Source organism: Canis lupus, chromosome 17 (genome assembly GCF_011100685.1).
Source record: "Canis lupus familiaris isolate Mischka breed German Shepherd chromosome 17, alternate assembly UU_Cfam_GSD_1.0, whole genome shotgun sequence".
Lineage (NCBI taxonomy): Eukaryota > Metazoa > Chordata > Mammalia > Carnivora > Canidae > Canis > Canis lupus.
In genome coordinates this window covers 52,224,564-52,247,914 of record NC_049238.1, presented here as the reverse complement: position 1 = coordinate 52,247,914, position 23,351 = coordinate 52,224,564, and the positions used below count along the sequence as shown (strand labels likewise).

Genomic DNA, 23,351 nt, shown 5'->3' with positions numbered 1-23,351 from the left:
AGATGGTATAATTTATTCAGAATTGGAGTTTTTCAAGGCAAGGGTGTCTGAGTAAGAGAGCAAGGGAGTTGTATTATATCAAAGGATCATGGGAGGCAGTCAGGTCAAGGTGGGAAGTGGAAGTTCAGAGGGGGCTTACACTAGCAATGGAAGGGATGTGAGCAAATAAGCTGGGAGAAAAGGCTTAAATTGAGATTTCAGATGCAGTGCAATTTCTGGTAACTACAGACGTGGTGAGGAAGACACAAATAAGGTCTTCGGAGGTCAAAGAAGCTGAAAGGCTGGAACATTGAAATCATCCAGAATGAAGACAGAATTCTGAAGGAGTGAACACATGGAATTTTGGGGAGAGCAGCGTGCTCAGAGAGCATGGAAGCTCCTCGCCCTCTTCCAGACCCCACCCTAAGCATCTCTTCCATCTGAGTTATATCCTTTTACAACAAACCAGTGATCTAGTGAGTGAAATGTCCTTCTGAGTTCTGTGGGCTGCTCTAGCAAATTAATCAAACCCAAAGAGGAGTTGTTGGAACTTCCAGTCAATAGCCAGTGGTCAGAAGCACAGGTGACAAACTGGACTTGCAACTGGTGTCTGAGGAGAAAGAGAGCAGTCTTATAGGATTGAGCCCTTTGAGGGACTGGAGGCTATCTCCAGGTAGAGAGTCAGAATTGAGTTGAATTATAGGATACCCAACTGGCATCAAAGAATTGTTGGTTGGTGGGGAACTCTCTCCACTTGCCCTCCCCAGTGTAGGAATTGGGTGCTCAGAACCTTTTAGCAGGTTTTCTCCAAACATTATATCCCTGACTCCCTCTGTAAAGGAGTCTAGTGCCACCCTGATGCTTTGTTTCTGTGGAGCTTGGTTAGTAGGGTGAGTGAGCTGGACACAATGTTCTTGGTTCCACAAAAGCACACTTTACAGTGAACACATTAAGAATGGGATTATAGCATCTAGGACAGCCTTTTCATCTTCCATGCCCCCAAATTCTTGAAAACTGATGAGAGGACTCAGGATTGGTAAAATAGCCAATATAATTGTTTTTAATTTTTATTTTTATTAAAGATTTTACTTCTTTATTCATGAGAGACAGAGAGAGAGGCAGAGACACAGGCAGAGGGAGAAGCAGGCTCCATGCAGGAAGCCTGATGTGGGCGTCAATCCCTGAACCCCAGGATCATGCCCTGGGCCAAAGGCAGTCACTCAACCACTGAGCCACCCAGATGTCCCTAATTGTGTTTTTTAATATGTGAATACTATAAGGGAAAGACTAACCCAAGGCTAGTCTGAAGTTTTGTGTGATTGCAAAATGATTCAATGAGCCATCTGTCCAGGAAAGGAACCAAGCCTAAGATTCTGGGAGCATTCTGTGATCGGGTAGGTTAAGGATGCATTCAAAGAAGAGGAAGTTATCTAGGAACAAGTAGTCAAGGTGGAAAAGTATAGCTAAATTAAAGCACTGTGGTAAAAATAAAGACAAGCCTGACCATTCTGAGAATCTCCACAGGAATTATAGATGTAGAAGATTATGACGGCCAGCAGAATTATTCTGTATTGATGTGGTGGGGTGTTCCATGGAGGAGGAAGTGGAAAGCACTGTGAACCCAAGACATAATAGCTTGTTTCGTAGTGATTAGGGAGGGTGAGGGGTGGAACCAGGTAACAAACCGACAGCTATTCAGTAGTGGTAGCACCAGCAATACGTGCATATGGACCCCCAGGTGGGATTTCTCCTGCTTCAGAACCACTCCAAGAATATAGAGAGAATGATCTCCCTGGGAGTGGACTTGAAGTGGAGATCACAAATCCAATTGCTTTTCTTGAATAAGCATTCTTGCTTATCTCCTATTTCCTACTATAAAGGGCAGTATGGGTCAGGAGTGAGAGATGGCCCCTCAAAGCCAGCCAGGCAGATTTTTTTCTCTAAAGGGACTTAAGCCAGTCTGACTTAAGCCAGGACTGTCAGTCTTCTTGTGGAATAGTACACATTTTCCCACAGATCATGAAACAACTAATCCCTAGGAAATTTCCTTTCTCCCTGTATCTTCAAGCCTAATGATAAGATCTCCTTAGATCTATCCGATCATTCAGAGATTCTAAAAATTCATTAAGGGGTGCCAGGGTGGCTCAGTTGGTTAAGGGTCTGACTCTTGGCTTGGACTCAGGACATGATCTCAGGATCATGGGATCATGGGATCGAACCCCCGTGTCATCCTCCACACTCGGTGGGGAGTCTGCTTGGGATTCTCTCTCCCTGCCCCTTGGTCTCTTCCTTCACACACACTCTCTCTCACACAAGTAAGTAAATAAATAAAACCTTAAAAATAAATAAACTGGCTACTTATGGATATATGAAATGCAGCACTTTCAAATGAGACTATTGGCAACAGCCAATCTCTATTATAAGCCAGACAAATTTACTTTAGAAAACTTTCCCATTATTAAAACACAAACATGCCATCAACAATTAAGTTCCTCAAAGCCATTTGCTTCTACTCCCCCATCTGAATTCACATAGATCCCATTTCAAGGAATGCATGTGACACAGCACATGCCAAAAGTAGACAGGTTCCCTTGTTGCTAGAAGATAACGCCAATCTGGGGGCCCTTGTATGGAGACTACCTTATCTCTCCCAGCCACCTTTGGGTAGCAGAGAACTGAGACAGCTAGAGGCTCCCAAAGGAACTCTGGCAAAGCCTTTGCTCACACAGCTCTAGTAAATATTTATTAACATACACGGTGATTTACCAGATGTTCACGTTCCAGTCTAAAGTCATCATTTGAACTTAACAAATCTTCAAGATATTCTAATGCTATCCTCTTCTGCAGAAAGGATGCCCTTTCTGAAGGGCAATTGGGCACAATTTGCATTAAGAATTTAGAATTGAAAAAAAAAAAGAATTTAGAATTGTAGGGGCACCTACAATTTGGCTCAGTTGGTTAAGCATCTGACTCAATTTCAGTTCAGGTCATGATTTCAGGGTTGTGAGACAGGGTTCTGCACTGGGTGTAGAGCGTGCTTAAGAGTCTCTCTCCCTCTGCCCCTGCCCTCCCCAACCCAAAAAAATTTACAACTGTAATTCTACTTTCAATAATTTAAGGAAATAAACAAAAATGCCATGAGATATGCCTAAAAATGTTCACTGTATATGTATAGTTGTGAAAAAAGGGCACACAAAATGTTGAATTTGGAAATGGTATTACCTATGTAAGGTATCTTACAACTACTCATAGTTAGTTACATTTCAAATAATATTTAATGGTACAAAGAAATGTTTAAGATATTCTGAAAGTAAAATGCAGGGTTGAGACTGTATACAGTATTGCCCCAATTGTGAAAAAATAAACATATATCTAATACATTTATAAATACAAAAAAGGACTAGAAGAAAACAATTGATGTTCATGGGGGAATTACAGTTGGCTTTTTCTTTATCTTTATCCTTTTTATAGGACTTCCAAAATTTAGTATTTCATATATAGAATAATCTCCTTAGAGAACCAGAAGCTAAGAGAACCAGTATTAGAAATGCCAACATGGGATAGACATTGAGCTCAGAATTTTACCAATTATCTAACCTCTAGAGCAACCAGGAGAGGTAGGTCTCTCAGTCCTCGTTCTATTTTTTTATTTTTTAAAGATTTTGTCAGAGAGGGTAGGCAGAGAGAGAGGGGGAAGCAGGCCCTCTGCTGAGCAGGGAGCCTGACAGGACCCTGGGATCATAACCTGAGCTGGAGGCAGATGCTTAACCAACTGAGCCACTCTCCCCAGGAACCCCGGTCCTCACTTTACAGATGAACAGAGGCTCCACTATCTAGGTGTGGTAGCTCCTTACCCAAGGTGCCCTGGATTTGAGCCCAGGACAAACCCATGTTTCCTGCTGCCCCACATGCCTCACCTGCTGTGGCTCCTAGTGAGCCCATGGGAGGCTTACAGTGAAGATCACTGACAGAACAGAGCTGTGTACAGCTTGCCCAAGGGCAAGGCCTTATTTTACTTACTAAACTCATCACATCTTCTGAGAGTAATAAACTTTTTCCTGGGTAAGAAACCACCTTCTCTATTGTAAGGCTCCATTTGGAGGAAGTTTTTATCCATGTGCCTAGCTCCACAGGCCTGTGCCCTCTCAGAGCCTATGGTATCTGTTGTCCCGCTTGTTGGTTTGGCATGTTGTCAGGCTGCAAGCAGAAGGACAGGGCAGAGCTGCACACCCCCACCCCTTCCACCAGCTGGCTCCTTGGTCTCTGCCCTGGATACTAAAACAAACAGGCTGTGTGCTCTGGCTCCCTCCCTACTCAACCCAAGTGGGTGGGGGGTTGGGAGAGCAGCAAATATCCCAGCTATGTGAACAATCAGGAATATCTGGCACACATTTGATCTTTTATAACTTTATTTCAGCCTAATAGTCAGGGCCTCCAGGCAGCTGGGAGGCTGCTGTACCCCTAAGTCTAATGTCAGCTGGGTTCCAGATATGGCCTTGGTGGGGCATGCCCAATCCCCTAGCTGGCTATTCCAGAGAAGTCTCCAGTGACACTAATTGCAAACTCTCATGGATGCAAGGGGGAGTTTCTCTGCACCATTCCAGGGTTCTTCATTGCTTCCTGTTCCCTCCCAGAGGCAAAGAGAGGAAGTCCCTTTGATGGGGTCATGGCAAGTCAATGACATTCAGGATTGGAACACCCTGCCTGGATCACCACATTATCCTCCAACAACCCAGTTCCTAACTTAAACAAACAAAAACCTCACAACAACACATAACTGCCTTTATTTGGGAAGAGGGGGAAGGGGACATGGGGAATGGCATATGGCACACGAAATGACAATGGGAATAACCTGGTCCTTTCTGATTGAGACTGCACCTCTTTCTGCACCCACATCAGAGGACTGCATGTTCATATGTCCCAAAAAGGAGAAATACCAAGTTAAGGTTAAGCAGATTAAATTACTAGACTTCTTGGAACCTTTGATGTGCTCAGGTATAACGGGCAGGGGGCATAATGAAAAGTGTTTCTTAAACAGAGTCAACCATAAAACTAATAAGTCTGTAGGCACTGGGATTCCAAGGGACACACTTGGAGAGGTAATGCTCCAGGGTGAGCCCACAGGGATCCCATGAAGGTTGAAAAGCAAGGCCCACCACACACCTCCTCACCAGCTATCAGTCACTATCTTTAAAACTGCAGTGTTGGGTCAGCTAAAGGGATCATTCTGCATTCAGTTCTCTGTATTTCAGTAGGGGTTTATGGTATCTTTCCACTTGTTGGTCAAAGCCCCTACAAGAGAACTGTGCCTGGAAAAAGTTCACTGGAGTCAGAAGGTATTTTAGTGCCAGGCCCCTGAACTTAGGAGCCAGCAGAGGAGCAGCCTTGCTGCTGTGGGACAGCGGAGAATCCTGGCCCACCCAGGTACTCTGGTTCCCCGAGGCTGCTGAGCCAGCATGGTCTCCCTTGGGTACCAAGTGGGGCCCTACACCCATATCCTCCCCAGTTTCTAGAGAGAGAAATTCCTCATCTGTAGACCGTAAGTGCATTGAAAAATTCAAAGGGGCAGTCAGTACAGTCACCATCTTCTGGGACTCAGAGATTGGGACTGCCCCAACCCATTCTTTGCTGCTGAGGTCCAGGAATGATGGTTTCTGCTTCTCAAGCTCCCCAGAAAGGTTCTCGTTCCTGGCCTTCTTTGAGTCCCTGTCAGCTTGCGACTGATCAGCAGTTTCCTGAAAGGAGTCAAACACAACACCCTGAGTTCTCGGCCTCTTTAGCCTCCTTTCTAACAATAGCCAGAGAAAGCTTGGTTTTCTTGAAGAGGAATTCATATATTGCTGCACAGAGTTTGGGATCAGGGGCATAGAGAGCCCAGGGCTCAGGCTGTCCTGAAAGTAGTCCCTACAGGGCTGCTGACTGACAATGGGCACCACCTGGCAAGGCTTCAGTGCTGCAACAAAGGTCTGAAGCTCTGAGAAGGAAGAATGGTCAGAGTAAGGGATGATGTGGATGTCAGGGTGGGAGCGGTGGATTTTCCGGCTCGTGGGAAGGATAGCAATGGTAGGATGGGTCTGGTTCCAGTGCAGCACGGCAGCGCGGCAGATCTCCATGTGGTCCACGGCATGGATGCGGCCGGCTTTCTCCTCCACGGTGAACACATTTGCCAGGCCCAGCAGCTGCACCAACTCCAGGCGCTGAGGGCTTAGTACCACCCAGGTCCGAAACTCCAGGGCTAGCTGCTCCAGCAGTGACTCCTTTCCCAGGCTATAGAGTCCTGGATAATGTTAAAGGAAATGGGAAAAGCAAGAGATGAAAGAGAAAGAAGATACTGGGGAATCCTAAGAAATCAACCAAATGTTTAACAAAAATACACAAAATTGATGGGGCAATCGGGGAGTACATCGGGGAGGAGGTGGCATATGAGCTGAGATATACAGAAGATGGGGGAAGGCTTAAACAGAATCCACCCACTGGTTCAGTTCAACAAAGGAAAGCATATACCAGGTGCTAGGCCCTGTGAAAATAAGCATAAGCCTCAGTCCTCAAGGAGTGTAACCTCCACAAGGACCCAGAAGCAATGTGGTTACGGGCAATGTTAGAGACATGCACACAGTATTATGAGAGTAAAGAAAAGTATCTACTGGTTGACAATTAGGGAAACTTTCCTGAAAGTGGCAACTGAGTCGTCATAAAGGATGGGTCTGAGTCTACCTGGCAAGGGAAGGGGATGATGAGTCAGTGTTACTAAAGTGCAAAGAAGGAATTGGTAAGAAATGACACAGGAGAGAACAATTGGTAAGGGTTGCATAATAAAGGGCCTGTATACACTGCTAAGGAGTTTGAACTTAATTCTGTAAGTGAAGGGGAGCCATTAAAGAATGTGCAGCAGGAAAATGGCTAATTTTTTTTTTTTAAGATTTTATTTATTTATTCATGAGAGACACAGAGAGAGAGAGAGGCAGAGACATAGGCATAGAGAGAAGCAGGCTCCATGCAGGGAGCCTGATGTGGGACTTGATCCCGGGTCTCCAGGATCACACCCTGAGCTGAAGGCAGATGCTCAACCACTGGGCCACCCAGATGTCCCGGAAAATGGCTAATTTTAATCACAGGAATAAAATGATCAGAGGAGGGCTTTAGGGGGAAAAAAAAAAAAAAGTAGTAGCAGTATTATTGGGTCACCTGGGTGAGGAGATGCTGAAAGCAGAAGTACCAGTTAGAGAGCTCCAAAATGAGGGCACCTGGGTGGCTCAGTTGGTTAAACATCTGACTCTTGATTGGCCCAGGTTATGATCTCCAACTCTTGAGATCAAGCCCCACATTGGACTCCATGCTTTCTGTGGAGTCGGCTTGAGAGTCTCTTCCTCTGCCCCTCTCCCTACTCGTGTGTGCTCGTGCTCTCAATAAATAAAATTTACAAAAAAAAAAAAAAAAAAGGCCCAAAATGTCTTATATACAATTGTGGAATCGCTAGACCCAACCATATAGTTGGTTTCTGGCTGTGTCTGGTTTTAAGCACTTCACTTGAATATCTACATTCTGATCAATTTTGTTCACTCAGGTAACAAATATTTATTGAGTACCTCCTTAGGCATTAATCTAAGCATTTGGGATATATCCACAAATAAAACAAAGAGCCCCACCATTGTGAAATTTATATTCTAGTAGGGGTAAACAGGTAATAACCAAATACAACGAATGTAAATTGTAGAATATGTTATGAGGTGATCATCTAATATTGGCTCTCTCCTATTTGAAAACCTTCCACAGCTTTTTATCCAAATGTAACCATTTGGATCAGGTTACACTTAAGGATTACATTTAGGATCAAGTTCAAGCTTATAAGCAAGCACTTCAGTCCCTCTTACCTTGACAGCCTCCTCACCCACTGTGTGCCTGTCACTCTGGCTGCTGCTTCTCTGTTCCACAAATAAGACTCCTTCCTACTTCTATCCATGCTTTCAAGGAGTTGGGGTGTGTGTGCGTGTGTATATATAGCAGAAGTGGAGAATAGACAAATAAGCGATAGCATATTGAAACATGGATAGAGTATACTGGAAGATGATGAGCGTTATGAAAGAGCTGAGATGGTATAAGGGATCAGGAAGTGGGAATGTGGGAATAGAGATGGTGGGAAGATTGTAATTTCTTTTTAAGATTTATTTATTTATTTAGAGACACTGTGCACAGCGGGGCGGGGGTGGGGTGGGGAGCAGGATGTTGGTGTTGGACAGCTGGGAGAATTTTAAGCAGACTGGGCGCTTGGTGTGGAGCCCTAGGCAGGGCTTGATCTCACGATCCTGAGCTGAAACCAAGAGTTGGAGGCTAACTGACTATGCCATCCAGGCACCCCAGGAAGACTGCAATTTTAGATAAGGGGGTCAGGGTAGATTTCATGGAGAAGTACGGGGGGTCTACAAAGACCTGAAGGATATGAGAAACCCTCAAAAAAAAACCCCAAGATTCATTACCTATGGGTGAAAGAAAAAGGAAAGGAAACCACTCACCAATCTTTATGTTATGTTGTGGGTGCTTTCGAATGAGCTCAACAATCTGGCGGGCAGCTTCTTGTCGGGAAGGAAGAACCCGGGCTGGATTGCAGTTGGTGTTGTCTAGGTATAAGGTATGGATCTGTTTCCCCAGTTTCAGGGCTGGCTCCTTTAACATGGATGGTGTATACCGAAAGTCACCTAGACAAAGAACATACAGGGAGCAGAGAGTCAGAGACAAAAGTATAAAACACAAGCCTCTCCCTGCTTCCAACAGCTGATAGACACTTGATTACTGGCCTGTGGAAAAACTAACAAGAAGTCAGGCATTAACACAGTATAGCTTCTGTTTCCATTTTGCTTCTGTTTTTATTATTCTTTATAAGGTTTGAAACTTTAAAGAGTGGGAAATCAGTTGAGAAAGGGTCACTTTGTTTATATGGGTTGAAGCTAGGAGGCCTCCAGACTTCTGAGTTAAGGCTACTCAAGAAAAGTGGTATCTAGGCTGGGAAGGTAGGAGGGAGGCCCACCTGTGTAGAGGATGGTTCCAAAGTATCCTTCAAAGAGAAACATGACAGAGCCAGGGCAGTGATTGGCATCCATGAGGGTTACAGTCATGGTCTCGCGCCCAATTTCATCTAGAGGCAGGACATGGCTCTCACCAACCTCCAAGGCCCGGATCCACCTCTTAGATACCTGAGGAAAAAGGTGGTCATTCTAGTGAACACAGAATCTCCTTGATACTGCCCTGGATCAGGAACTAACCCTTTACGGCAAGGAGGGAGGGAAAGCAGACCACATCCTAAGCCACCGTGGAGCAGGAGCTCTATGGAGAGTCCCCTCAAATCCCCCCTTCTTTCTCTTACTCTCCCCTCCCACTCTTTGTACAGTTTAAATTATGAGTCCAAAACCAGTCTAGCCAAGAGATTCTCAAACATTCCTGATCATCATAATCCCTAGGGAGCACCTGGTCCAACCAGATTTCCAAGACCTGCTCCAGCTAGATCTACTGGATCGGTGGGAGAGCGGAGGTAGGGTGGGGGCCGCTGGAGAACATGTGTAGTCCCCCAGCACATTAGGTGGATTCTGATGAGACTAAGGAAGCACTGGCCTGGTTTACATGAAAAGGTAGGTAGTTTCCTTGGGTGGACTAAAAGATCTCCCCGACTTCTAGCTGAAACATCCCAAGTCGGCCAGTCAAGAAGCCAGGCGCATTTCTGGATTCAAACCACTCCCGCATTTGTAAAACTCGGCCCTCCTGTCCCCGCTCTACGCGCCCGAGGCTGTGACGGATCGCACAGCGCCACGGGACTCCGCCCCGCCCCCTTCCCCTCCCCCGAGCCCCCGGGTACCTGCAGCTGACGGTGCACGAGGTGAGCCGTGATGGGGGAGCAGTAGAGCGGCCGGGCCCAGGTGCTAGACAAGCCCACGGTGTGGTCCGAGTGCATGTGGGACAGGAAGAAGAGCCGTGCGGAGCCAGCCCGGCGCAGGCTCCAAAAGTCCACGGCGATGGGGGTGTGGGGGATCAGGGCCCCGTTCATGGTGGCGGGGCCGCGGGCTCACCCGCGGGATCCTCATGGGCTCAGGGCTCCGCGATCGCGCCCTCTGGAAAGTCGCGCTGGGGGCAACGGGAAGCCGGCCCGGGAGAGGAAGAAGCCCCTGCAGGCGGGGACAGAAAGAAGGAAGCGGCCGCGCTCCCGGGAGGCCCGGCTGGAAGCGCAAACCGCGCAAACCGCCCGCCCGAGCGCCACTCCTCCCCGCGCGCGGGAGCCGGGGCTGAGGCCGGGCACTCAAAGCGCGCGCTGCCGGGCGCAGACAGGCCGAAGCAGCGGATCTCCGATGGTCGCCGCGCCCCCGGCAGAGGGAGCTGCGCGGCTGCGCCCCGCGGAGCGGCGGGGGAGGGCGCCGGGAGGTCGGCGTCCGGGCGGCGCTCGGCGCTCGGCGCTCCCGCGGGGGGGGGGGGGGGAGGGGGGGCGCGGCTGGGCGCCGTCGGCCCGGAGGAGGCGGGACTTCCGCAGGGCGCGGGCCGGGGCCTATCGGGGCGGGTCGCCGCGCGGAGGCGCTCGGACGGCGGCCCCGGCCGGGAGGGGGCCGCGCCCTGGGGCGGCGAGGCTGGGAGTGGGGCGGAGGGCCTCGGGGTAGCCGGGGCCGTCTCGGGGCGGAGCGAGCCGGCCTGCGGGCCCCAGGAGGGAACCGCCGGAGCGGGTGCGGGGCTCGCCGGGCCGTGGAGCCTGGGCTGCGGCCCGGGGGAAGCGGAGGCGGGGCCGACCTCACGCCTCGGGGCGCTTCGCCGACCGACCTTTGCTTCGCCCAGGTTCCCCCGTCAGGGCTGGGAGGAGCCCGCGGGGACTGCTCCTGGCCGGGAGACGATGCCGTACCTGGGCTCCGAGGACGTGGTGAAGGAGCTGAAGAAAGCTCTGTGCAACCCTCACGTTCAGGCGGATAGGCTGCGCTACCGGAATGTCATCCAGCGAGTGATTAGGTATCAGCCACGGCCCGCGCTCCCCGCCGCCGCGGGCCCTCCACCCCTGGCCGCTCACACCGGGCAGGGCACGTCGGGTCGCCCTGCTGCCCCGCCGGCCTTCGCAGCCTCCCCCGGGGGACCCACTTGACTCCGTTTACTCGGGAGAGTGGCTACACCCGTGCCTGGAACTTACACTGCTGACTCCCTCTAGACCTATAGAATCTGGGACAAAAAGCCTTTTGTATCTTCAGACCCACATATCCTACTGCCTGCTGGGCATTCCCTTCTGGATGTTTCTTCAAAGACATGCAAAATAGCACCTGTGTCCTGCCCCTCTCCCCAAACCTGCTCTTCCGCTGGTATTTGGGTTGAGGAATGTCACCATCCAGCTGACCAGGGGAGGGAATCAGTCTTGATGACTCTTGATTTTCACTTCTCTGGTCAGATGGTATGGATATATAGTTCTAGATATCCATCTTCTTTTCCTTAAAAAGTTCTACCTATTTATTTTTTGTTGGCACCGCTGTTCTGGTTTTATTATCAAAGCAATTGCAGCGGCTTACCAGTAGGTCACCTTGCCTCATTTCAGTCAAGTTTCCCAACATATGAGTTTGAATAATGCATAACTCTTGCCTGTGGTTGTGGATTGCAAACTTTGGTATGCACAAAAGTCCCTTGGGGTGCTTTTTTTAAAAAATGTAAAATTTTCATCCGGTCCAGTAATACTGCTTTTAGTAAGGTGGCGTGGAACCCAGGAATATGCATTGGAAACAGACATCCCATCTGCTTCCTGTAGGAGACCACCGCTTGAGAAACAGTGATCTACAGAATAAAGTCCAAACTTCTTATCATAGCAACCAAAGAACACCCTGCTTAGGGAACTACTTGCAGACTCGCAGAGTGTAGCATTACTTACCTACTACACTTGCCTGGAAAATTCCAGCTCATTCAACTGAAGTATTACTTCCCCTTTGGAAACATTTTTTATGATTTTTTTAAATTTATTTATTCATGAAAGACACAGAGAGAGGCAGAGACACAGGCAGAGGGAGAAGCAGACTCCATGCAGGAAGCCGGATGCAGGACTCTTTCCAGGGACTCTAGGATCACACCCTGGCCCGAAGGCAGGCACCAAACCGCTGAGAAACCCAGGGATACCCCCAATTTTATGATTTCTTAGCAGTATTAGATTTCTGGATCCCCACTGCACCTTGTCTGTTACTTCTGTTTTAATACCTACCTGTGGTACTGTAATTAGTGGCATTTTTTTTATCTTGCTCCTTAGTCATATTTTGAGTTCCTAGAGATCTGAGACCATGCATTCTTCAAGATTATATCCCCAGAGCATATCCCTGGAATGTAGAAGCTGAGTTACACTGGAATGTACCAGGAATTCAATAAGTGTTTGTTGAATGAATAGAACATTTGTGGTAGGCCCATAGTGTGAAGTATTGTGCAGTGTAATAGGCAAGGTAGATGTGGTTGCTTCCTTCACAATCCAGTTGGATAGCCAGGATGTGTATAGGTAAAATGCCTTTTGTTGTCGGCTGGGGATTATGTATTTTACTTTTTTCTACTGTGTGTATTGGTTTCAGGCACATGACTCAGGGCTTGGACATGTCCGGTGTTTTCATGGAAATGGTGAAGGCGAGTGCCACTGTAGATATTGTTCAGAAGAAGTTGGTTTATCTGTACATGTGTACATACGCCCCCCTGAAACCAGATCTGGCTCTTTTGGCTATTAATACGCTGTGCAAAGACTGTTCGGATCCCAATCCGATGGTGCGAGGGCTGGCATTACGGAGCATGTGTAGCCTTAGGTGAGTACCCGCTTCCCTGACTGTTTATCAGTGGCTGATGTATTCAGGAGATCATGGGACATGTTTTCAATGGTGATAATCTATTTGAGCTTCGTAATACTAGGGAAAATGCTGTTGTAACCTGAACTCAGGTTTTCAGCCATTGCTTAGGCTTAAAAAAACTATGTCATATGGTTACATTAAAGGGAGTTTTCCATCCTCACTGAAATAGTTTTTGGTTTTGGGTAAAGGTTTCTAAACAAGTCAGTAAATATAGATAATATGTAGATAATATATTTTTGCTGCCCCTGGAGTATTATTCCAAATGAAAAATCAAGTCTGACTTTTTAAGTTGGGCAGTGGCTTTCCCTAATTCTTTATGATGTGATAGAGGTACATTCAAACATCTACTAACCCTCTTGTTAAGTGAATAGGGGCTGAAGTATGTCAAAACTAGTATTTCAAGATCTGGCTGACTCCAGGATGTGTTGCTTAGGATGCCTGGTGTGCAGGAATATATCCAACAGCCTATTCTCAATGGCCTGCGAGATAAAGCTTCATATGTCAGGAGGGTGGCGGTCCTTGGTTGTGCCAAGATGCATAATCTTCATGGAGACTCTGAAGTGGGTAAGTTTCAGTGTAATCCATCATGATCAGTATTTATTTGTGTCTCCATTATATGTATGGTTTTGTAAAAGATGACATGACTTTGGTAGAAAATAGTAATATGGCCCTACTTCTGTACTTGCCTCTTTAAGTAGAAAGGCTGGTTTGGTATTTTTTGAGATTAGAGAAGTCTTTTCTTTGGGGGCCCAGGTGAGATCCATTGGATTAGCTACTTAGAACAGTATGGAGATGGCAATTTTTTGCCTTGCACTTTGTTATTGCCTTTGTTATTTTTGAGGCAGAGAAGTTCAGCTTTGTCTACCTGGAGTTATTACTCTGGTTCTATTCCTGAGACTCTGAAGCTGTTCTTTATCTGAGATCTTTGTGCTCTTTTATAGACGGTGCTCTGGTAAATGAGTTATACAGTTTGCTGCGTGACCAGGATCCAATTGTGGTTGTGAATTGCCTGAGGTCTCTAGAAGAAATTCTGAAACAGGAAGGAGGTGTTGTCATCAACAAGCCCATCGCCCACCATCTCTTAAATCGGTTTGGTTGCCTTAGTGCTCTTTTTGTTATTATGAGATCTGCATCCTAGTGGGATCTTGACGTGTTAAATTAAGGAGACATCTTTTTTTTTTTTTTTTTTTTTTTTGGAGTTCGATTTGCCAACATTTAGCATAACACCCAGTGCTCATCCTGCCAAGTGCCCCCCTCAGTGCCCATCACCCGGTCACCCCAACCCTCCACCCACCTCCCTTTCCACTACCCCTTGTTCGTTTCCTAGAGTTAGGTGTCTCTCATGTTTTGTCACCCTCACTGATATTTTCACTCCTTTTCCTTTATTCTAAGGAGACATCTTGAACAACTTCTTTAGAGTAGTAAAGTCAACCATCACTATTAACTTTCTTGTATTTCACTGAGAGAATTTCTTTTATTTGTCTTAGATTCTTTTGATTATATGGAAAGATGGCAGAAATATCCCGTGGAAATAGGTTCTTTTTTTTTTTGGAAATAGGTTCTGTCCTCCTCTACAATCATTATGTTCCCCCAAACGAAGCATTTATGCTATCTTAAACTGTAAAAAAAATCAGGATCTAGGTATAGTGATCATGGTCTGTGGCCTTGGATAAGTGAGAATTTGTACTGTAAACTCAACTCAGACTTTAAAGCCTATTTTGTGTAAAGTTTAAATAGTACATAAAAAGAATAATTCTTTTATGGCATAGACTGTTTTGAGAATTTCCTCCTTGTGATGAACAGATGACTGGTGACATGGCATTTGCATGCAGATGGTCCTAGTTTGGTTGCTAAAATAACACTTTTCTTTTCTTTTTTGGCTAGAATGCCAAAACTGGACCAATGGGGCCAGGCTGAAGTATTGAACTTTCTGCTACGCTATCAACCCCGCAGTGAGGAGGAGCTGTTTGACATTCTCAATCTGTTAGATAGCTTTCTCAAGAGTAGTAGCCCTGGTGTGGTGATGGGGGCCACAAAACTCTTCCTAATCTTGGCAAAAAAATTCCCCCATGTACAAACCGATGTGCTTGTGCAAGTCAAGGGACCTTTGCTGGCTGCCTGTTCTTCAGAGAGCCGTGAGCTCTGTTTTGCTGCTCTATGTCATGTGCGTCAGATCTTGCATAGTTTGCCCGGTCACTTTAGCAGCCACTACAAAAAATTTTTTTGCTCCTACTCGGAGCCCCACTACATCAAGTTGCAGAAGGTGGAGGTGCTGTGTGAGCTGGTGAACGACGAAAATGTACAGCAGGTGCTAGAGGAGCTCCGAGGGTACTGTACGGATGTGTCAGCCGATTTTGCTCAGGCCGCCATCTTTGCCATAGGTAGGTATCTGCTGCCTTTTTTCCTTTTGGAGAGGTTCGACCAACCGGAAAGCTGTGGAACCATAGAGAAGAAAAGGGAATGAATCTTGCGTCAGAGACAAATTACTATGCACCAAAGAATAGAGTCAGTGACCGCAGACAGGAGTGGGGGGGAGGTGTTTTTCTTTGTCAACACTGGTGTTGCCATATCTTCTAAGAGAGAGAACACAGGTAACTCAAACTAGAGTACTTAAAATTTATATTGCCTTTTGTTGGCTGCTACCCAGAATGTTTTCCTGTATATCATCTTAGCACCATCTTGAGAGGCAGTCAGGAAAAGTGGACAAGTATTATCACTTCGTTTTAGAGATGAAGAGACCCAGAAACAAAAAGGTTATTAAATTGACCGAAAGGTCATGTAGTTCCTGACCTGGGGTTGGAAGTCGACTTTCCAGACTCAAAGTCCTATGTCAGAGATGTCTGGGCGGCTTAGCGGTTGAGCGTTTGCCTTTGGCTCAGAACATGATCCTGGGATTGAGTCCTGCATCGGGCTCCCTGCATGGAGCCTACTTCTCCCTCTGCCTGTGTCTGCTTCTCTCTCTGTGTATCTCATGAATAAATAAATAAAATCTTAAAAAAAAAAAAAGTCCTATGTGAGTTGGCCAGTTGTTTATTGAGTTTCTGCTACGAGCTATGTATTGTGCTAAGTACATACCAACACAGAGTAAATCCGAAACCTTACAGGCTTTTTCATACTACTCTGGAATTCAAAAGGCCACAGTGACTCACAAAAGGAAAGCAGCCGGGGAGTTATGTTTTGTTGGAGGGCTTCAAGTGGCAGAGGAGAAGGAACCCTTATATTAGAATAAAGAATGATTATTTTCAGGAGCAGGAAGAGAGAACAAAGAGGAGAGCAGGGTCTCCTGCAGTCAGGTGACTGCTGTCAAGTGTTCCTGGCAGGACATTGCTGTGTAGGTGATCTGCAGCCCGCGATGCCTCGTATCTAGCTGCCACATAAATACCTTTGTTGCTGAAAGTTTTCAACCTTGTTCAATGGAAAATTCACTTTTACCAAACTTAGGAAACAGATTGTTATTTAATCAAGCAAGAGGTAATTATTTTTTAAGGGTATCTTTGGTTCTCTTTGTCTTTGTCTGATGGGAAGTTTTTTAAAAATGAGGTGCTAGGATTTGACTTACCACTTTGCTCTCTGTTCCTCCGTAGGTGGTATTGCCAGGACCTACACAGATCAGTGTGTGCAGATTCTAACAGAGTTGCTGGGGCTTCGACAAGAGCACATTACCACAGGTAATGGCTGGCTACCCTTTGAGCACTTTTTTTTTTTTTTTTTTTTTGGTCAATTGCTTGCCCCGTAGCAGTTGCTTATAAAATATTTGTTGTTGAATAAGAGCTTTAAACTTTTCTTTGCATCATCATCTGTTGCTATCAGAAATAGCATAAGGTCTTAGATCCAATAGGTAGAGGGTCTTCAGGTTGCCATAACTACAAGGCTGTTCTGTAGATAATGAAGGGTACCAGAATGCTCATGCTTGTTAACTCCCCACTTTTACTTCTCTTTTTGCTTTATGTCAGCAGTGGCTTCTAGGGCTGGGACTAGGGTGAGGCAAGCAGGGTCCCCAGGATGTAAAAATTTAAAGAGGCACTCACTCTCAGGTTCGTGCAAGTGCTAACCCTATGTGTCTTCTTAAATTTTACACCCCCAGTGCCTTGTTTGCCTTACCCTAGTCCCAGCCATGGTAGCTCCATTTATACTGTCTTCAGAATAGCTTTCAACAATAATATGACCTCACATTTGCTTTACATTCTATAATGTGCTTTTGCACATATTAGCACATTTTGTACATTTTGCATATATTAGCTCCTTTATCCTCATAGCCAATCCAATAAGGGCAACATTCATTTAAGAAATTATTGCCCATGTCCAACATTTCTCAGGTAATCATTGACCACCCCTCCAACACCCATTTTACAGAAATTCAGTAGCAATTACAGTAGCAATCTAGTCTGAATATGTGACTTCTTTTAAGATTCCTTCCTGCGTGGAGCCTCTAATCGTGTGCTCTTGTATCCTGAGCTGTGTTTTAGTGGTGGTGCAAACTTTCCGAGACCTGGTTTGGTTGTGTCCTCAGTGTACGGAAGCTGTGTGTCAGGCTCTGCCCGGCTGTGAGGAGAACATTCAGGATAGCGAGGTAGGTGGTAATTCTCCTTTACTTCAGGCAGAGGAGAAATGCTTGGGACCCTGCTCTGTAAAATGGAATCTAATTCTTCTCTCACAAATGCTTTGATAGTATTGTTTTCTTGAACTGTTTTGAGTCCAAGATTTAGACCATGGTGTTTTCAGCTGGAATGAGAATCAGAGTCATATGTGGTATTTGGGCCTCACCGCAGGCCTACAAACTTTCAGGAGTGGTAGACCTGGATGGTAGGTTTTTTTTTTTTTTTTAAGTTTAAAAATTTTTTTTTAAATTTATTTATGATAGTCACACAGAGAGACAGAGAGAGAGAGGCAGAGACACAGGCAGAGGGAGAAGCAGGCTCCATGCACCGGTAGCCCGATGTGGGATTCGATCCCGGGTCTTCAGAATCAGACCCTGGGCCAAAGGCAGGCGCTAAACCGCTGTGCCACCCAGGGATCCCAAGGTTTTTAAGAAGCTTCACATATGACCTCGATTTGCACTCTAGGTTAATTACTACATTCATGAAGTGGTTTAGAGGAATCTTTCAGTAGCTTCCATTGGCACATTAATAAAGCCCAGATTGGGGCAAAGGTCCCCAAACTGAGGAAGCCTTAATATATAACCCACACAGGCTCTGGGAGTTTGGAGTCTCCTTTTGTGTAGTAACATTTTATTCCTATTTGTTGTAGAGAGCGGAGTCAGGGTGCAGGGGATCGATACAATGCAAGTTGAAGTAAATAAAAGATTATACCTTTGCTGCCGATGTTGCAGGGGAAGCACAACCTGCCATTGTGTTTGGGACAGCCAAATGTTGAGCTCTTACTCCTTTATTCCCCAGGGGAAACAGGCACTTATTTGGCTCCTTGGTGTCCATGGGGAAAGAATTCCCAATGCTCCCTACGTGTTAGAAGACTTTGTGGAGAATGTGAAGTCAGAGACATTTCCAGCGGTGAAGATGGAGCTACTGACTGCACTGCTGCGCCTTTTCCTCTGCCGACCTGCTGAGTGCCAGGACATGCTGGGGCGTCTGTTACATTACTGCATAGGTAGGCTCTTCAGAAGGAAACTGTTCTTGTCAGATAGTAAACATTCTGACAGCTGACCCTGTTTGGTAAGTCATGTCTGGGACCCAAGAAGACAATGTTAATGATGCTAATGTTCTCTAGGAGTGTCGTTCCCCCCCTCCCCCCGCCATGTGGTTGGCACAGGGTAGAAAGAGTGTTTTTGTTTTTGCTTGTAATTAACTCAGTCTTTGTCTTAACCTCAGAGGAAGAAAAGGATATGGCAGTACGGGACCGGGGTCTCTTCTATTATCGCCTTCTCTTAGCTGGCATTGATGAAGTGAAGCGGATCCTGTGTAGCCCTAAATCTGACCCTTCTCTTGGACTTTTGGAGGATCAGGCGGAAAGACCTGTGAATAGCTGGGCCTCAGACTTCAACACACTAGTGCCGGTCTATGGCAAAGCCCGTTGGGCAGCCATCTCTAAATACCAGGGGGCAGAGCATCGGGGCCCAGAGCTTCCTAACACTGCATCCTTTGCCTCCTCAGGTAAAAATAGTTCTTACTTTATATCTTGTCGTGAAAATTCTTTACTTTTTGCAATGACTGGTAGAAAGTAGAGTACCCTAGCTACATCTTAGGCTGTTGCCTGAATTTGAAGTCTTGATGGGCAACAAAGAAGTTCTTCATTGGTTATTTCAACCATTTATCCGAAGATAAAAGTCACATTGTGTACTTTTGGAAATCTAGATAAAAACCATAGTTCATATAGATTAAGAAGATCTCTTATACAAGCTTTCTGCCTCTTTTAGGTCCCCTGATTCCTGAAGAGCACAAGGAGACAGTACAAGAACCAGATTCTGGAGCCCTCATGCTCGTCCCCAATTGCCAGCTTACTGCTGAGTATTTTGAGAAAACTTGGTTTAGCCTGAAAGTTGCTCATCAGCAAGTATTCCCTTGGAAGGGAGCAGTCCATCCTGACACCCTCCAGATGGCCCTGCAAGTAGTGAATATCCAGACCATCGCAATGAGCAGGGCTGGGGCTCACCCGTGGAAAGCCTACCTCAGTGCTCAGGATGACACCGGCTGCCTGTTTCTAACAGAACTGCTGTTGGAGCCCGAGAACTCAGAAATGCAGATCTCTGTGAAACAGAATGAGCCGAGGACTGAGACACTGAACGGTTTTATTTCTGTATTAGAAACTGTGCTTGGAACCATTGGAGACATAAAATCCTAATAGGTTCTTGCTGCCTGTCCTGAGAGGAGTAGCTATCAGAGTTCTAGTTTTTCTGATTAGAATTGCTTGAAGTCCAGATATTATCAAATGCAAAAGAGAATGGACAATCTCAGAATCAGGATTCTTATGTTTTTGTCCGAAGACAATTGACTTCTTCCTCTCATACCTCTAGGTGAATGACCCCATTTTTCCAGGTGTTGTTGAAAAGGTTAATGTTGGTAAGGGGATGGGATGGGGTGAGGATAGGATTTGGATTCTTTTCTAATCCATTTTAGGGATTGTTTTACTAATTAAAGATGCTCAATGTTTATGGAAACTGATGAAGTCATCATTTGTGTGTGTTGGGGGGGTCATCTTTTCTTCCCTGTGTTACTGCAATAAATTCCTCACTGGCGTCATATTTCTAATCACACTTTTCAAGGCCAGAGTTCAAAGTAGCATCCAAAGTGACTCTTTGGTGTCCTGTCTCACTGCTCGTCCAAACACTGTTCTTGAAAAAGCAAACCACTAGCATTCCTTGAATGCACAAGGCTCTCTCACCTCTGTGCTTTGATACCTTTTACTTATTGGCTAGAACATTTCCTCACCCTCCTATCTTCTTTCTTTAATACCATCTAGTCCTTGTCTTACAGTGTTCTGCTAAGTCATGCACACTGGAAGTCATGAGCTCTTGCAGGAAGTTTTCTGTGACCCTTGCTGCTCTCATTATCGGTCCTGTTCGGGCTGTCCTGGCATCCAGGGCATGTGTCTAGCAGTACTGGTGTAATGGTTTCCTGTCACTCTTCTCTGCTTTCAGTTGCATTCAGACCTGCCCACATTTCATACATTAACTGATGCAACTTAAGAGCAGATGTAATAAAATGATTTAAAGTATAGATAGTGAAATGTAGATAACCAGAGGATCTACAACAGGGAAAAATGGAAATAACTACTTAAGACCAACGTGGTTGGTGATAAGGAAGTACGCACATGTTCAGGTCTAAGGGCCTACATAATTGATGCAGTAGAGCCTCAAATTTAGCTCCGTAAGTGATTTGACAGTCAAGGTGAAGAGAAATAGGTATATAACTGTCATCAGAGGGAAGAAACTTTCCAATATTAATTTTTAAGATTTTATTTATTTATTCATGAGAGGCAGAGACATAGGCAGAAGGAGAAGCAGCTTCCTGGCAGGGAGCCTGATGTGGGAGTCAATCCCAGGACCCTAGGATCAGGACCTGGGCCAAAGGCAGATGCTCAACCACTGAGCCACCCATGTGCCCCATCAATATTCATTTTTAAAAGGAATCTACATGTAGTTTCACATAGGTGGCACTGAATGATAAGTACAGGATTCTTACAGAAAGTTAGTAATGGGTTTCTCATGACTTACAGGGTTCTTTAATGAAAATGAAGAGCATAACTTTAACATGGAGCTTAGTGAGGGCATTTCTTCAAGAACTTAACGATAACATGGTCCAAATGTCATCTAGCTTAATTCAAAGACTTTTACTATATAGGTACATAAATGGACTTGCATACCTTTAAAAGATTTTTTCATTCATTACTTCTCTCAACTAGGCTCTTAAGAGGAGTAGATAACAGACAGCATTGAATTTTCTGGCAAGGGCCTGGATTTTTTTTTTCTTTTTTTTTTAAAGATTTTATTTATTCATGAGAGACACAGAGAGAGAGGCAGAGACACAGCAGGAGGGAGAAGCAGGTTCCCTCTGGGGAGCCCGATGTGGGACTCAATCTCAGGACCCCAGGATCACCACCTGAGCCAAAGGCAGATGCTCAACTGCTGAGCCACAGGCGTCCCAAGGGCCTGGATTCTGTGAGTTGTTTTACCCCCTGGATAATTTCTTTTCTTTTTTTTTTTTTTTTTTTTTTTTTTTATGATAGAGAGAGAGAGGGGCAGAGACACAGGCAGAGGGAGAAGCAGGCTCCATGCACCGGGAGCCCGACGTGGGATTCGATCCCGGGTCTCCAGGATCAGACCCTGGGCCAAAGGCAGACGCCAAACCGCTGCGCCACCCAGGGATCCCCCCACCTGGATAATTTCTAAGGACTGTGGTACTCTCTTCTTCCATCTCCACAGTCTGCCACATAGTGATAACTCAATAAATATTTATCAAATGAATGTAAGTAATTAGATTCTGATGGTGTTTTTGGATTGGTGTTCGAAGTAAGTTTTGTTATATTGTATCAACCAAACAAAATGATAATGGGAGTCCATCTAGGTTAGGGTTTTTCAAAAGTGGTATTAATGGGGCAGCGCGGGTGGCTCAGCGGTTTAGCACCGCCTTCAGCCCAGGGCCTGATCCTGAAGACCCGGGATCGAATCCCATGTTGGGCTCCCTGCATGGAGTCTGCTTCTCCCTCTACCTGTGTCTTTGCCTCTCTCTCTGTGTGTGCCTCTCATGAATAAATAAATAAAATCTTTTTAAAAAAAAAAGTGGTATTAATGACTTTCGGGGCCAGATAATTCTTTGTCGTGGAGGATTTTCCTGTGCACTGTAGGATGATTATTAGCGTCTTTGGCCTATACCCACCAGAAGCCAATAGAACCCCCAGTTATAACAAAAATGTCTCCAGACAATGCCAAAGGTGCCCTGGTGGGACAAAATCACTCCCTATTGAGAATGATCTCAATCCTGGGTCCTTAGGGATTACATTAGAGAGATTAGAACGGCTTTAGAATTGCTTTTTTCCATAGTTTGACTTGTTTGGTTAAACCATAAATGTCAATTAGGTACTCAAAGAAATAAAATGGAAGTGTTAAGTGCTGCCAATTTAGAGTTATAAGGCATCAGGATATAAATGGTGGAGATTAAGTAAATTGACTTTTTTAAAAATTAAAGACTACAATAAAAATGTTGACCTAAAGAAAATTAGGTATGGCTCAGTAATTGAATAAATGTTACTAAAATGATCCCAGTTATTGGAGCTTTTAAAAGATTAAGTCCTACTTGGTTGTTTTTCTGTAATGTATGGGGGCATAACAGAATATGAAACTGTTGCTTTTGAAAAGTGTACTTTTAAAATGATCTCAGTAAAGCAACAATTCCTCTTAACTGTAGCCTAGTTTTGCTAATTTAGAAATTAGCTCTCTAGCCTTGGCAGACATATGCTTTGATGATGTGACATAAGTAGATGCATATTTTTTAAAAATCCTTGAGGGTAGTTGATATTGTGCTTTTAGAAAAATGGCCTTCTAATGTCTATCCTGGTTGGGAAATAGTATGTAACACATGTAATGGGTGCCTACTGATGACTGTGGTGCTTCAGAACATTGCAGAAGCAATCATTTATGTAGTTCCTGACCATAATCTTATTGCTATGGACTATTACATGCCTCCATTTCTTCCACCCCCTTTCTTGAATGGGAGTTCGTTACAATTATTCTATCTCTTTCTCATATATTGGGTATATGAGAAAATATACCCATTATAAAATAATTTATATTTTAGTTAGAGATTTATACATTGAGAGGAGTTGTAGCCAAGGATCCTCATTCACAGGCAAACATGGTGCAGATGACAAGGCTTTGAGCCAATGATAAAAGGTGATGAGGTTTTTGAGAGCAGGATGTAAATTGTTATGGCCACAGCAGCAAAAGAAGCAAATGATGGTGAAAACATTCTGGCCTCATTTTTCAGTACTAACTGGACTGGGAGATAGTACTTGAAATGCAATAGTGAAGGATATGTGGGCCGTGGGAGAAGGGATGGGACAGTTCTCAAAGATGCTATAATGAAGGCTCACATTGTCCAAGAG

At 45.3% G+C, this 23,351-nt stretch overlaps 2 protein-coding genes across 5 annotated transcripts in view; one reads left to right on the top strand and one right to left on the bottom strand.

The window, feature by feature from the left end:
- AP4B1 (adaptor related protein complex 4 subunit beta 1) overlaps positions 1–19,908 on the top strand; it is a 30,627-nt gene extending 10,719 nt beyond the window's left edge. Inside the window, exons 1-11 of one of the 3 annotated variants that reach the window (XM_038561816.1) lie at positions 10,557–10,676; positions 10,786–10,953; positions 12,531–12,755; positions 13,231–13,361; positions 13,739–13,886; positions 14,682–15,178; positions 16,382–16,465; positions 17,264–17,367; positions 18,194–18,401; positions 18,623–18,904; positions 19,168–19,908. In XM_038561816.1, the coding sequence (XP_038417744.1) occupies positions 10,841–10,953; positions 12,531–12,755; positions 13,231–13,361; positions 13,739–13,886; positions 14,682–15,178; positions 16,382–16,465; positions 17,264–17,367; positions 18,194–18,401; positions 18,623–18,904; positions 19,168–19,592 (2,217 nt within the window). In that variant the 5' untranslated portion in view covers positions 10,557–10,676; positions 10,786–10,840 and the 3' untranslated portion in view covers positions 19,593–19,908. Of the gene's footprint in view, positions 1–10,556; positions 10,677–10,785; positions 10,954–12,530; positions 12,756–13,230; positions 13,362–13,738; positions 13,887–14,681; positions 15,179–16,381; positions 16,466–17,263; positions 17,368–18,193; positions 18,402–18,622; positions 18,905–19,167 lie in introns of those variants that run through there. The other 2 variants (XM_038561815.1, XM_038561817.1) reach the window with 2 other exon arrangements.
- Positions 4,741–10,275, bottom strand: DCLRE1B (DNA cross-link repair 1B). Of its 2 annotated transcripts, XM_038561819.1 has the most exons (5): positions 9,824–10,275; positions 9,002–9,167; positions 8,490–8,672; positions 5,916–6,256; positions 4,741–5,714 (listed from the first exon to the last, which is right to left on the bottom strand). In XM_038561819.1, exons 1-5 carry the CDS (start codon positions 10,010–10,012, stop codon positions 5,202–5,204), a joined length of 1,392 nt encoding a protein of 463 aa, XP_038417747.1. In that variant the 5' UTR covers positions 10,013–10,275; the 3' UTR covers positions 4,741–5,201. The 2 variants fall into 2 exon arrangements, with proteins under 2 accessions (XP_038417747.1, XP_038417746.1); XM_038561818.1 differs by having other exon boundaries at positions 4,741–6,256.
- Positions 19,909–23,351: the final 3,443 nt, after the last annotated feature.